We start from the raw sequence: 14,300 nt of genomic DNA on the forward strand, positions 1-14,300 counted from the left end.
TACATCATGGTCCTTATCACAGATACTTATTTTTCTCTTCCTTTTTTTGAAAATAACCCTGTAAAATGTAAAGTAAATATTCTTAGCTTGTAGTTGTGAACTGGATAGGTCTAGAGGATATGCAGGATACTTTCAACCATCTTCATTTTAGTCCCACCTTGCATGCCTGCCTTAGAAGGAACTTGAAGCCGTCAACTTCTGACCCTTTGGGTTTTATGACAAACCTGGGTGGCTTCTTATAGGTGACTCCAAACCTCCACACCCGCCCCCACTCCATACCACCACCCTGTGGAAACAGGTTTCATCTTTCACAGATCTCTTGATGAGCAACTACTTCCCTCAGTTTTCTGGGATTTTGGGAAGCAGTGGAGATAAATGTATGTGTTTAATCTACTAAGTTTAACCAGAAGCTCCCCCCAAATCCAATTTGCTTGGTTTTTATTTTAGTACTTTCTTTGATAGTGCTTGGGTTAATTTTGCATTTGTTTTCCACGTGCTTCCTTGCTATGCCAGATGTTTGAAGAAGATGTCCTTGGGGAGGAAAAATGAGGGGTTTTAGACTGTAGTGTTCTTGAAATGCTCACAATAGCTCAGTGTGTGAGATTTCAAAGAGGCCTGGTTGTTTCTAACCACCAGACCCTGAGAAATACAGTTTCATCCTTATTTGTGTAAACCATCAGGAGCATTTTTAAATGTTTGTAATAAAGTTTGTGGCTTATTGTTTAAAATTGAATTTAAGGTTGTAAATCAAAGCTTTTGGTGGCATGGCCCTTACAGCAGTGAGAGCCTGGTAAGTGATCCCTAAGAGCTGATCAAAGGGAGTTGCTGAGCATTTTTTCCTGTATTTGTGTTTTGGTCCTTTAATCTGGTAGTGTTTCCAATTCTATTCTGAACACAGTAATACGTGCTCCACCCCCACTCAAGTCTTCTTGGCGGCATCTGACACTGTCTTTGCCAAATGGCCCCTATTTGGGCATACATCTTCCTTTGCTATCAATCCTATACCAGGTATGAACAATAGTGATTGTCAGCAAATGGCCATCTTTCAATATCTTATTTATACAACATTTTTTGTTCAAGTAATCAAATGAAAATTGAAACTTAAAAAAGTAAAATTCACCGAAAAATCACCCCTAGTGGTTTCTGCCTAGGTTCACCTTTCTTGGCCAGTGAAGACGGAGTGCTGGGAGGTGTGATTGTTCTCCGATCTTGCAGATGTTCTGCAGAGCCTGACTCCACCCAGAACAAGCAGACACTTCTTGGTAAGTTGGGTGTGTATGTTACGTGTTTGTCTTTCATATTTTCAAGACATGAAAGATTTATATCCTTAAGTTAATAAATGATGGGAAGGCAAGGATGATCTATTATATATAGTCATCTGTAGTCTACTACTCTTTTTTTTCCCCAAAGATTTATTTATACAAGAACGGAGGTATAGGCCAGAAGCACGGGAGGGTGAGAGAATTCACCAGAGAAAGAGCAGGGAGCAGAACAGGCAGAAAGACTTAAAACACTGCTGAGGGGAGCAGCGGGCAAGACAGGAGAGGTCTGCCATGCCATGTGGATAGCTCCCTGGCCGACTGGGAATCGAACCCGCATTGCAGAGGCTATGGACAGCTTCACAGCACTGCGCTCAACCTGCTGCACCACTGGGGAGGCCCTACTACTCTTTTTTGCATAGTAAACATGTAAAAAAGTAATATTCATTTCTGAGCATGTGATTTGAGTTATAATTTTCAAATTGGTTTACAGGACCTTTACCAAGATCTAATATTGAGACTATTGCACCATGATCCTTTACCAAAATCCAATATTGAGACTGTTGCACCATTATTTATCCCTTTCTTTAGTCCACAGAATCTTTGAAATCATCTATAACACATTAACAGTAACATAGAAAGAAGCTCCTTCCTATTTCCCCTCCCAGAAAGGAATCAGAACTCTCTGAAGAGCTACTGGCCTAGAAGACTTTCCTGACTTCGTTACTTATTAGCTCTAACACTTCCATGCACCATTCTTACTGTTCATGCCACTTCCTTATTTGTCAAATAAGCATGTCTGCCCTGACCTACTCATAGCACTATGGTAAGAAAGAGTCAAAAGAGCATTTTGCAAATCTGTAGATGTCCATCCAGGCGTATGGTTTTGTTTCTAGCCAAGTACACAAGCAAGGATGAAATCCAACCAATCCTCCATTTACCAAGGAATGAACATATGGGTTCTGCTTCTCCCACATGAGTGCCCGTTTCTAGTCCACTCACCCAGAGTGGATTTTCTAATCCATTCATCAAGAAGGGGCATTTTTAAATTCTGCATAAATATGCCATGTAATCTAGCAGGGGCCCTATATGCTATTTTTTATTATATTTGGGAAGGTGGGGTGGGGCTTTATAAACAACAGAAATTTATTTCTCAAAGTTCTGGAGGTTGAGAGGTCCAAGATCAGGGCATAAGCATACTCAGCATTCTGTAAGGGCCTGATTTCTGATTTACAGGCTGCTTCATTTTTGCAGTGTCCTCACAAGATGGAAGGGACAAATCAGATCTCAGAGGTCTCATGTGTATTTGTCAGGGATATTGGTCTATAGTTTTCTTTTTTGTGTGATGCCCTTGTCTGTTTTTGGTAACAGTGCACTGTTGACCTCTTAAATGTATTTGGAAGCATTTCCTCTTCCTCAATTTTTAGGAGACTTTGAGAAGAATATATGTTAGTTCCTCTTTGAAAGTTCAGTAGAACTTACTTGACACCATCTGGCAATGGGTTTTGTTTTTTGGGAGAGTTTTGATGACTGTTTCAATTTCATTTCTTGTAATTGATCTGTTCAGGTTTTCTATTTCTTCCTGGAAGAAAGAAATCTAATTGTCTTGGAAGATTGTATGCTTCTAAAAATTCATCGAATTCTTTCAACTTTTCCAAAGTGTTGGCATAAAGCTGTTCATAGTCTCTTATGACCTTCTGAATTTCTGAGTTGTCTGTCATAATTTCTCCTCTTTTACTTCTGATTCTATTTATTAGTGTTTTCTCCCATTTTTTCTTAGTGATTGTACCTAGGGGTTTGTCTGTTTTATTTGTTTTTTCAAAGAACCAGCTTTTGGAGTCATTGATCTTTTAAATTGACTTTTTATTTTACGTCTATTTAATTTATTTATACTCTTTTATTATTTTGTTCCTTCTGTTAGCCTTTGGTTTCATTTTTTTTTCTAGTTCATTAAGTAATAAGGTTGGATTATCTATTTGAACTCTTCCTTCTTAGTGTGTATTCTTTTTGCATCATGAATTTGCATTAATCCTTCCGTATTCCTTGAATAGGGTCTCTGTTCTGCCCTTTCTCCCCCTTTCCTTCTGAGATACACATTATTCTAATTTGGTTTTCATAGTGGTATTGGATATTTCTCAAATTGCCTCTTATTTTTGTTACCTCTCATTTCTCTCTCTTCTTCCACCAGTCTCTTTAATGCATTACTATATTTGAGGTTACTGATTAAATCTTACATTGATCTGTTTTACTTCCATAACTGACTCGAGTTATTTATTTATTTAAATTTTAAAATATAAGTCCTTTTTTTATACATTGTTATTTTTTGGACAATATATGATTTCTTCCCTCAGGTATTGTCACCATGGTTTCCTATCACCATATGACTTTGTGTTAGCCCCTCCTCCATTTTTACACCTACCCACCCCTCCTCACCTTCTCTATACCCCATATATAGGATCAGCTTTCAGGGTATGTTTTGTCTGACTCTCTAGAATTCTTGATGTCATTTATTATGCTCTTTACCTGCTGAATTTGTTATTTTTCATATTTAAAGATCAATTTCTGTCTTTTCATTGATTTTATTTCTGAGCTTTTGTTGTGTTTCTTTGATTAGCATTTCTAATTCTCTTATATTTCTTTGATTTGTCTGAGTTTTCTTCTACCTCTTTGAGTTTCTTTATTATAGCAGTTCTGAACCATATCTGATAAGGGAGATAGTCTTCGTTTTGTATTTGGATTTTGGAGAGAGTTGTTCTCACCATGAGATGTTATCTTCTTTTGAGGTCTTATGTTTCCATGTGTTACTTTTTTTAGTCTGCCCACTTTGCCACTTGAGGTGTCACTATTTTATTTTATTTTATTTTTAATATCTCAGGCAGTAACTTAAGGGGTTAAACTGTTCTAATTTCCCCACAAGTTGTGCTGGGCATTTGTTTGATTTTATTTTGTCCTTTGCTAGCTGTGTACATACTGGGATCTGTTTTGTAGTTACTGAATCAGCAGGGTAACACATTATTTCTTGATGCATCAACTTTATTTGAACCCTATCAATCATCCCTCACTCCTTCAACTATAAAATTTAGATAAATTCAGACACTCTTTTTCTGTTTTCTTCCTCAACTCAAAACTATCATCTCACTATTACTGTCATGGTTACTTACATTTGCATTTTAACCTATAATTATAGTTGTCTTTTATACTCTGGTTAGAGGTTGCTCAAACAGTTACATTTAGTAATCATCATTGACAGTATCAAGATTTTGTAAATATTGTTCACTGTAGATCCCAGTTTTGGAAGACTGGATCGATCAATAATGGAGAAAGGTTTTATCATAAACCTCTGCTTATAAAAGGAGAAAATTTCAAAGAGCAAGTTCAAGTGTAGTCTCCTGTGCTATTCTACCAGTACTCCAAAGCAGCCACAACTTAATTTGCTTCATGTTTGGACCATGATTTCTCTTTTATAGCTTTATAAAATTCTCATGAAAACATAATTTCATAAACTTGTGATTGCTTAATGCTTAGTAATATCTAGTAACCAGAAATGATGAGAAGTCTTTTATCCTATGCTTCCAAATAAAACAAACCAATTCCCTAAATTAAAAAAAGTAAGTTCTATACATTGTTCAACTGTTTGTACCAAGAGTAGTATAATCAAAACAGTATTTCACTTTAATTTTTCCTATTTAAACTCTCTTTTCTGAAAATAATAGTGTTTCTATTACACCACAAAAACAACTTCAATCAAATCTCACTGCCACTTGATGGCATTTACAATAATTCATTACTAAGTTTCTCCTCTTGACAAATACATCAGTTGCAAGAATTCCAATGAACTACTTCCAGGGTGGGATGACTCAAATACAGGGCACTGTCAAGATTTGTCCTTTGTTTGCTGATTGATGAATAGAGTTGGATAATCTCAGGTATGAAGGAACTTTCAAAGTCCCCTTCTGTGACATTGTTACAATTGCTTCATCCATAAATTGTTTTCAAGAAGTGGAACTTAATTCCCCTTTCCTTGAGACTCTTCCAATATGTAAGAATATGTTAAAGTGATAATGTATGACTTCTGAGGTTAGGTCACAAGAGGCATTGTGGCTTCTTTTTTTGCTCTCTCTTGGGTCATTCTCTCAGAAAGACCAACTACCATGTCATTAAGATACTTATACAACATTATGGAGAGGCCCACATGGCAAAAAAATTGACCTTCTTTCCAACAGCCAGTGAAGCACTGGGGCTTCCTGCCAATAGTCTCAGATTTGAGTGAGCCATCATATGACTGCAGCCCTAGGCAAATTTCTTGACTGAAATCTCATGAGAGGGCAGTAACCACCCAATAATGCCACACCTCAATTCCTCAACCACAAAAACTAAGATAATATATGTCTTTAGTTTTAAACTACTACATTTTTTGAATAAATTATGCAACAATACATAACTAATAAACCTCTAAATCCTCTTACAGCCAAATGACTCTCTAATTTGTCCCAGAAACTACAATGACAAATCAAGGGGTTCTGCTGCATCTTTAGGTAGCTCAGACAATTAGAATTCAGTTTGCATCTGTGGTCCTGGTTCTTCTCCTTGGGATATTCTGGGACAAATATGATCACTGCTGTTCTACTCTGAAGTCCCTTATAACATTTTATCCAGGTTGCCTCCTTAGCTTCCCCAACTCTATTCATCTCCTACTTCCACACTTCCAACAGACTTCTTTCTTTAAACATAACTATGGCTGACCCAGAGAACCTAGCTATGGGTTCAACAACAGGGGTGGTCAGAAGAGAAGTAGACTGTCATGAAGCAGAAATGACAAAAATGAGAACTGACTTAATTGGACACAGAATTCCACAATCCGAGGATCAGAGAGATAGTGGTCAAAACAAGAGCTACATTAGTATAGGGGTCTACCTGGTAGTGTAAGGGGTTACGATGTAGTACTATAAAGCTATCCGCAGCTACTGGAGCACGAGTTAATCCCCGGCCAGAGAGGTGGCCCACATGGCACAGCAGACCTCTCCTGTCTTACTCACTGCTCTCCTCAGCAGTGTATTTCAGTAGATCTGCCTGTTCTGCTCCCCACCCTGTCTCTGCTGAATCCTCTCATGCCCCACACCTCTGGCTGTACCCCAGTTCTTGTAGCATAAATAAATCTTTAAAAAAAATTTAAAAAAAAGAACTGTATTAGTATATGTGATCAGTTTACATATGGTAAATGTTGAATAACTTTCTATGAATATAAAATATATATATAAAAACTTTATCTCTTACTGTCACACTGTGCATACACACACACATGAAACCTCTGCTGTTCACTTCCCTAGAAGGTTGATGGGAACTACTTAATGTGTTGGGGAAAGCCCTCCCTTGATCTCACCCCAAAACACAGTTACAGTGTGATTTCTGACTAGTCCATCATTTCCTTCACTCATTCCCAAAGTATTAAGTCTGGTCACTCCAGATTGCTTGGTTTTCTTCCAAGGGGCCATATTCTTCCCCACTAACTTTCATGTGTTTTTACCTGTGCTTGGAATGCCTGGTGCCAGTTACTTTATTTCTTTATGAACCGGGATAGATAGAAATCTTCTTGGAATCCTTTGGAAGCCCTTCCATCAGAGGATTTGTTCCTTCCTTGTGCTCTTTTTGCAACACGCATTTGGCATCCCTTGTAACTCTCACCAGGGCACATCCCAGACATGTGTTAAATTGTCTACCCTTCCTCTAGGCCAACCCCTCCTAACATTTTTTTTCTGAACCCCATTATTTAAAAGGAATATATCATTTTTTATTCCCAGTGACTCACATGGAGGTTACAGGGGTTTGAAATATCTTTTCAATTTATTAGAAGATATCACTGCTTCTGAGAATAACACCACCAGATTAAATCATTTGAGGACAGGGACTGTGTCATACCCAACTTTGTATTTACCCTCCATAGTAGTCATCCAATAATTATTGGATAAATGAATTAAGTGCCAAATGGAATTTCCTTGTTGATTATTAGGCAGAGATTTTAAAAGAAATCAACCACTCTTCCAGAATAATGTAATGGCACATAAGATATCCTCATATGCTCTTAGGAAAAAAACAAGAAATACAGGACAGAAATGTTGGATAATGATGAGTATTCTGGAACAAGAAGATTTGGAGACAGTCTCTGCAAACATTCTTGTAAAAGGATAATTTGAATATGAATGTGTTTGCCACACCATCCCACCACCTCCTACACCCCACCCCTATCATGAGATGCTGACAAAATTCAGCCTACAAACCTGATTTAACACAAAGCAAATGTTTGTGTCTAGAATGGAGCAGCTGAAAAGAATTAGTTTTCTCTCAGCTTTTAAATTAAAAAAAATATATATTTTTTACCTGCTAAAGTACAATTACATGTATTTTCCAGGCCTCTACAGAAGTGCTTTATAAAAGCTGGTGTATGTAATATGGTTGATAATCATGTACACAGATACATCAAGCCTTTCAGTGGAAAAAAAAAAGAGTCCTTTTCTGTTTTAAGCTTGTGTTTCAATACAGGTAATTAGAATATATGCAAATACACGGCATAAACTATAGGTCTCACTATATGGATATAATTCTTTTCTTATAAGTTCCCCTTGCTGTGCTGAGGAGAGTCTGACATTCCCCGTGAAATATAGGATTCTTTCCTTAAAGTGGTTAGTAGGAAGCAGTGAGTGTGGGGATCAATGAGAAACAGACTCCAGATATTTAAGGAAAATCTTAAGCAATTCAGTACAGAAGTCATAGAGGTTATTAGGGCTTAAAAGACTGTGTTTGGCCAGTAACCTTTGTGCTACGCCCGTGATGGACTCCTTCATCCTAAAGATTTAAGGTTCACAGCACAGCTTGATCATCTGATGAGCACACATGGTAAATGTTACTTTCCCATTGTTACCTCACCTACTCAGAATAACGTCAAGTTCTTTGCTATCCAGAAATATGTTTATGATGGTGAAAGTTAAATTTTGTTCAGAATATTGCTTTCAGTCATCTAGCTACCCCCTATTCTGTTTTTTTTTCCTCTTTGCTATGAAATGTTTCATGTACTTTTAAAAGGAGAATGTAGTTAATTTGTGATTTATAAAGGATAATAATAAAATGAACACCTGTGGACCCGTCACCCAGCTTAAGCAAGTGCTTGTTACCAATACCTTTGAAGTCCCCATGTGGCCTTGTCTAAATTCCAAATAAATGGCATAGCACATTATTTCTTCTGTAAGAATTTTTTTCAGTTTCTTACATAATTACCTTAAAGGATAATGAGTCTCTTTATCATTTTAGATCTAGCTCTATCAAATCACAGTGTTCTTCACTTGCCAGTTAGAACTTAAACATGCTGTTACCCCCTCACCATCCCTTCCTCCCCCTGCCTCTTTCAAAACTAGTAAACTTTTTGTCATCCTTACCAATACATGCTGTGGTTTAAAAACTTTCAGTCTTAGATTGAATTGATGCTTCCTGAACCATCAAAAAGATAAATGGTAATTCTACTGTAAGTTAAAATTCCAAATCATCTTTTGTCTTTACTGGCATTAAAAATTTGGTGAGCATGTATAAACACAGATACTTAAAAGGAGCTTCATTCATGGGACCCCAGAAATATCACTTATTTCCATGGAACATACCTTCTATGACTGATAATTCTGCTGGGCTCATGATCATAAAAATAATCCTCAAAGACAAGGCAAATTAGCTGCTAGACTTGCAGTGAGAAAAGAGCTACTTATGGAAATATATATGATGTTAAGAACTTGTCTTAAAAATATAACTAAAATTGTTCTATAAGAGGGCACAATGTCATGATTGAAGGCTTATTTCTTTAGTGGGATAGAGAATAGCAGTGCTTTGGTATTGTTACATCTTCACCATGGTCTTCAGAGATAGGCTGGATCCTGATTTTTATTTAAGGATGATTAAGGAGGGAAGCAAAGTAAGTAATTTATTCCTAGGTGTAAGGTGCATCTGGCAGACACAATATTTAAGCATTTTAACAATTGCATTAATCTGTGAGGTTGTGCTCTGAAATTTATATTTTTCAGAATTTGTTTTCATTTTAAAACAGAGATGTTGATTACAAGTATCCATAATCTACTTTGTTTGACAGAACTTTTCTTCCTCTAAATATCACTAATACACTTTTTAAAAATTGGAAATAGATTTTCATTTGTAATTTTCTTCTCCATCTTGAGTTAGTTCTATCTATAATTCACCATGCAAGTTTTGTTTTTTGTTTTTTATTTTTGTACATAGGTTTCCATCTGAAATAAAGAATGCAAAGGTTTGTTAACAGAATTCTAGTGATTATGAAATTTATTTTACTGTGCTCCTCCTAAAACTCTCAGGAAAAAACATTTTAGCAAATTTATAGTCCATTTTCATCTTCTCAAAGGGTAATAGAGATCACTCTACGATTAAATAAATCATTAAAAAAAAAGTTGTTGGGGCCGCCCTGGTGGCGCAAGGGTTTAAGACGCAACCTATGAAGCTGTCTGTCCACAGCCTCTGCAGCACAAGTTTGATCCCAGGTCAGCCAGGGAGCAATCCACATGGTGCAGCAGACCTCTCTTGTCTCACCCGCTGCTCCCCTCAGCAGTGTATTTCAGTCAATCTGCCTGTTCTGTTCCTCACTCTGTCTCTGATGAGTCCTCTCACCCCCCACACCTCTGGCCTGTACCCCAGCTCTTCTATGCATAAATAAATAAATCTTTAAAAAAATTAAAAAATAAAAAAAGTTGTTGACTGAATGAAGTCATGTTTTAATAAAACTCATTTCCCTGAATGCTTTTTCTCTTCTTCGGAGAACTTCCAAGTCCCAGCCAGTTGCCACCTATTTAACTGCAGTTTCTAGTACAATAAAATGATAAAACAGGAAGAGAACTGTAATGTCTTTCCTTCATGGCTTATAATGCTATTTGACCCACATCTCTTTCCTTTTAGTCAGAATTCTTTAGTCTTGAACAAATTAGAGTGTTGGAAAGAGAATAATTATTTGCTTGGCTTAGTGTTTCTGGGGTGCCATAGGACTTCATCCCCATGGCTCCCAAGGCAGTTTAGTGATGAAAGCTTTTCAGGGAAGCAAACCAACTCAAAGCTACTTCAATGCTATAATGGGACATGTATAACATGAGTCTTAAGGATCCTATGTCAGGACAGTAAAGCATCTTTGTGTCAACTCCCTACTGGATTATAAAGAACCTAACAATCCTAGGGGGGGGAACCTATAAAGATAAGTGGAGGCTGTTCGATTTACAGTTCTTCATTCTTACCATTTCAAAAGTGAATTTCTCTTTAGTCACTAAGGAGTAACTTAAATACTGTGCAGAATATCTTAGGGTAAACCATTCAACCTATGTTTAAGGATTTGGCAACCATCCAGCAGAAGACGGTTCTGATTTTAGAGTTCTGATTTCCTTGCAAGAAAGTCTGAGATGTGAAGCCAGGAGAGAGGTTTTAAATGGGTGTGGGCATTAGTGCAGCTGGGGATTGTTAACAACAATTGGAGAACAACATTTAAAAAAGGGGACGAGGGTGGCTCAGGGCTTCTCTGGACAGGAAAGAGAATCCATTTGGATAGAAAAAACTTGTTTGCAACTCTGGTAAGGAAACTTTGACTTAAAAGGAAGACTTGAATCATTTTGAAAGAGAATATGGTATCTTGGAGGGAGCAATCATGTAAGGGTTAACTTGTAGCTCTAATATTAACCACTCAAAGTGGTAATTTAAATGTCACTAGCAGGCTAGTACAGTTTTGCACAGTGGCTAAAGTGTGTCTTATATAATGGAAGGATATTAGTCTGAAGCAGAACTGGCCATGGACAGTATACCCGTAGGTGAAACATTAAATACAAATTTCAGAAAGCCTGACCTCTAAGATTATGTATAAATCCATTTCCAACGTCTCAACAATGCCATTATCCTGTCACTCTTGAGGAACACAGGTATAGCCTATGCTCAGGTAACCAGTCTCTGGCACTGGAACAGGATCGGTAGTGTTGATGTTTTTCACATTACACTTGTGTGTGATGTGATGTGTTGTGAAGTCCTTTGGTGGAAGAGAATCCTGCCAACTCCCCGTCTCCATCTTTCATTTGTTAAACCAAGTCGGGAAATTATTTTAGCATGGCTTTGGGATTTCTTAATGTTTACTGATGGAGATCTTTTTAGGGTCTGACATTCCCACTATCTTAGAAAGCCTAGGCTTTGCCCTTCTTTAAAAAATTCCTTTTCAGGAACTCTTCTGCACTGTTGGTGGGAGTGCAAACTGGTCCAACCACTATGGAGAGCTGTGTGGAGATTTCTGGACCTACTAAACATAGAGCTTCCATATGATTCAGCAATTCCACTCCTAGGTATTTACCCAAAGGACACAGAAACATCAATTCCAAAGAACACCTGCACCCCTATGTTTATAGCAGCACTGTTTACAATAGCTAAGCTTTGGAAACAGCCCAAATGCCCAAAAATAGATGACTGGATCAAGAAGATGTGGTACATATATACCATGGAATATTACTCAGCATTCAAAAAAGATAAACACATGTAATTTGCAGCAACATGGATGGCGCTGGAAGGGATCATGCTCAGCGAAATAAGCCAGAAAGAAAAAGAAAAATACCGGATGGTCTCACTCATAGCAGGAATCTAGAAAACTTAAATAAGGGACCAGGAAAATGAATAACTATAAGAAAGTGAAAATCAAAATCAACAAAAATCTATGAACCAGAGACACTTTTGGGGGGGGTGGCGGGAGGGGAGGGATTGGCATCAAAATGGGGGGGTTGAAATTGTATGGGCAATATAAAAATAAAATTTATTATTAAAAAAAAATTCCTTTTCAAATTCATAGCTGAGGTTTACATAGACAGCAGTCACTACTGAGGGAACATAGCCACTGCCCAGAGTAGTCCAGAATTATCTCTTAATGCAAATAAGACTTGAGCTTGACCACACCAAAGAACATTACAGCACTTTCCTAGGCTCAGATGTATCATTCTAGGCTCTCATGTACCCTGTATGTTCCTTGAATTTATGGTCCTCTACATATAATAAAGACACATGGAAAAATCCTGATACAGTACCTGCCATCTACTGTATTATTATTAGAATCATTTTTGAAATACGGTTGCCATAAACTTTAATTTTTAATGTATGGAATGACTTCAGATTTAGTCCCTATAATCAAAAAACAAATTATAGACTTTTAGATATCACTGTTGACAAAAAATGCTGCTCTTTTACTGAAATTTTAATTTTTCCTCTAATTGGATTTGAACAAACTTTGTACTTCCCTTGCTAGGTTTTAATTATTAATAAGAACTCAAACAGTTTTTAAGATTTATTTATTTATTTATATAAGCACTGGGTACAGTCAGAAGCGCGGGAGGGTGAGAGAATTCACCAGAGCCAGAGGGGAGAGAAGAACAGGCAGAGTGATGAAGTACACTGCTGAGGGGAGCAGCGGGCGGCAGGAGAGGTCTGCGTGCCATGTGGGACCCTCCTCCGGTGGATGGGGAGCAGCCAGGGATTGAACCCGCGCTGCAGAGGCTGCGGGCAGCTTCGCAACCCAGCGCTCAACCGCTGCACCACCAGGGGAGGCCCAAGAACTCAAACAGTTTTGAAAGTTTTTTGTGGGATAAACTTTACCCTTGAGATATATGTTTTCTACTCATTTTTAAAAAGTGGAAAACAAATGAAAATAGAACAAAATTCAGAATTTTCCAAAGGATTATATGTTAAAAATAAGTTTCCATCCTCTCAACTCCCTTAATAAACCTCTATAGTAGAAACTACTATTGCCAGTTTCTGAGACATTTCAGAGAGAGTCCGTGTATATATAAATATATTCATTCATGGTGTTCTTTGTCATTCTTTAAAATGACAGCAGTAACCTTAAAACATATTTTTCACCTTGCCATTTATTTTAGATAAACTTTGTTTTGCAGGTTAGTTTTCCCTCAAACTGTGGCAAGTCATATACTAATGTTTCAAGTCAATTTAGTGAGTCACAAACAGTATATTTTCAATGCAATGGATAAAAGATAAAGAATCCAATAGAATAATAGATCAAAGCACTGTGAGCAAAAAGCTAAGTATTGTTTCATGAAATTTCAGTTATAAAAAATGTGTGTGCTAAGAGATCATGTGTGGGTATTTTTGTTTTGGTATGGTTCATGGAAAAACGGTTTGAAAAAACAGTTTAGCTGGTTCCATATCATCCATGTAGAGTTTCCTCCTTTGTTTTTAATTGTTGTTTTAGTTTGCTCATTGTGTAGAGTTGCTATAGTTATTTATATATACTCCCTTTCTAGGCAATTATTTGCAGTTTCTCCCTAATTAAAACTACTTTACTGAATATAGTTCTAAAGGTGTTGTTTCATACAAATAAATAATATATGTAGAATAAATACCCAGGGTATATCATTTTGGTACAGTCAGTCCTTATTATCTGCAGATTCTGTATTTGTTAATTATCCTACTTGCTAAATTTATTTGAATCTCAACTCAATACTCCCAGCAAACACTTTCATTTCTGGGCGTGTGATTAAAAAAAAAATCTGAGTTACCTGAGATTATCTTCCCAGCTGAGGTGAACAAGGAGATGCTCTGACATCTTGCAAACAAATATCCTCTTTGTGATCTAATTAGTGCCACAGTTTTTTTTTCTTACATATTTGTGCTTTTTGTTGATTATTTTGCTGTTTAAGGTGGTCCCCAACCATAGTACTGAAGTGCTAACTAGAGTTCCTAAGTGCAAGGAGAAGTGGTGTCTTATGGAGAATACATGCCTCTTAGACAATCTTCATTCAGTCAAGAATTACAGTGCTGTGACTGTGAGTCCAAAGTTAATAGTGCATAAACAGAAAAATTTACCTATCTGAGAGACTGCTCTAGAAACTGCTGAAAGTAGCATCAACGGTATGCAATGAAGCCTTGGAAAAATAGGCAAACTTATAGATTCATGAAATAGAAATGCACATAAAATAAAGTGACTTATTGATTGAACATGTTGTAACCAGAGGC

At 37.1% G+C, this 14,300-nt stretch overlaps 1 protein-coding gene across 6 annotated transcripts in view; it reads left to right on the forward strand.

The window, feature by feature from the left end:
• TASP1 (taspase 1) overlaps nt 1-14,300 on the forward strand; it is a 219,268-nt gene that overhangs the window by 169,733 nt on the left and 35,235 nt on the right. For 4 of the 6 annotated variants that reach the window (XR_005122133.2, XM_037494547.1, XM_037494558.2 and 1 more), the window contains one exon: nt 1,152-1,262. Coding sequence is in view for 4 of the 6 variants with exons in the window: in XM_037494547.1 (XP_037350444.1) it covers nt 1,152-1,262 (111 nt within the window). In the remaining 2 variants the exon portion in view is untranslated. Of the gene's footprint in view, nt 1-1,151; nt 1,263-14,300 lie in introns of those variants that run through there. The other 2 variants (XR_005122135.2, XM_037494570.2) reach the window with 2 other exon arrangements.

Source organism: Talpa occidentalis, unplaced genomic scaffold (assembly GCF_014898055.3).
Source record: "Talpa occidentalis isolate TD23 unplaced genomic scaffold, MPIMG_talOcc4v2.1 talOcc4.10, whole genome shotgun sequence".
Classification (NCBI taxonomy): domain Eukaryota; kingdom Metazoa; phylum Chordata; class Mammalia; order Eulipotyphla; family Talpidae; genus Talpa; species Talpa occidentalis.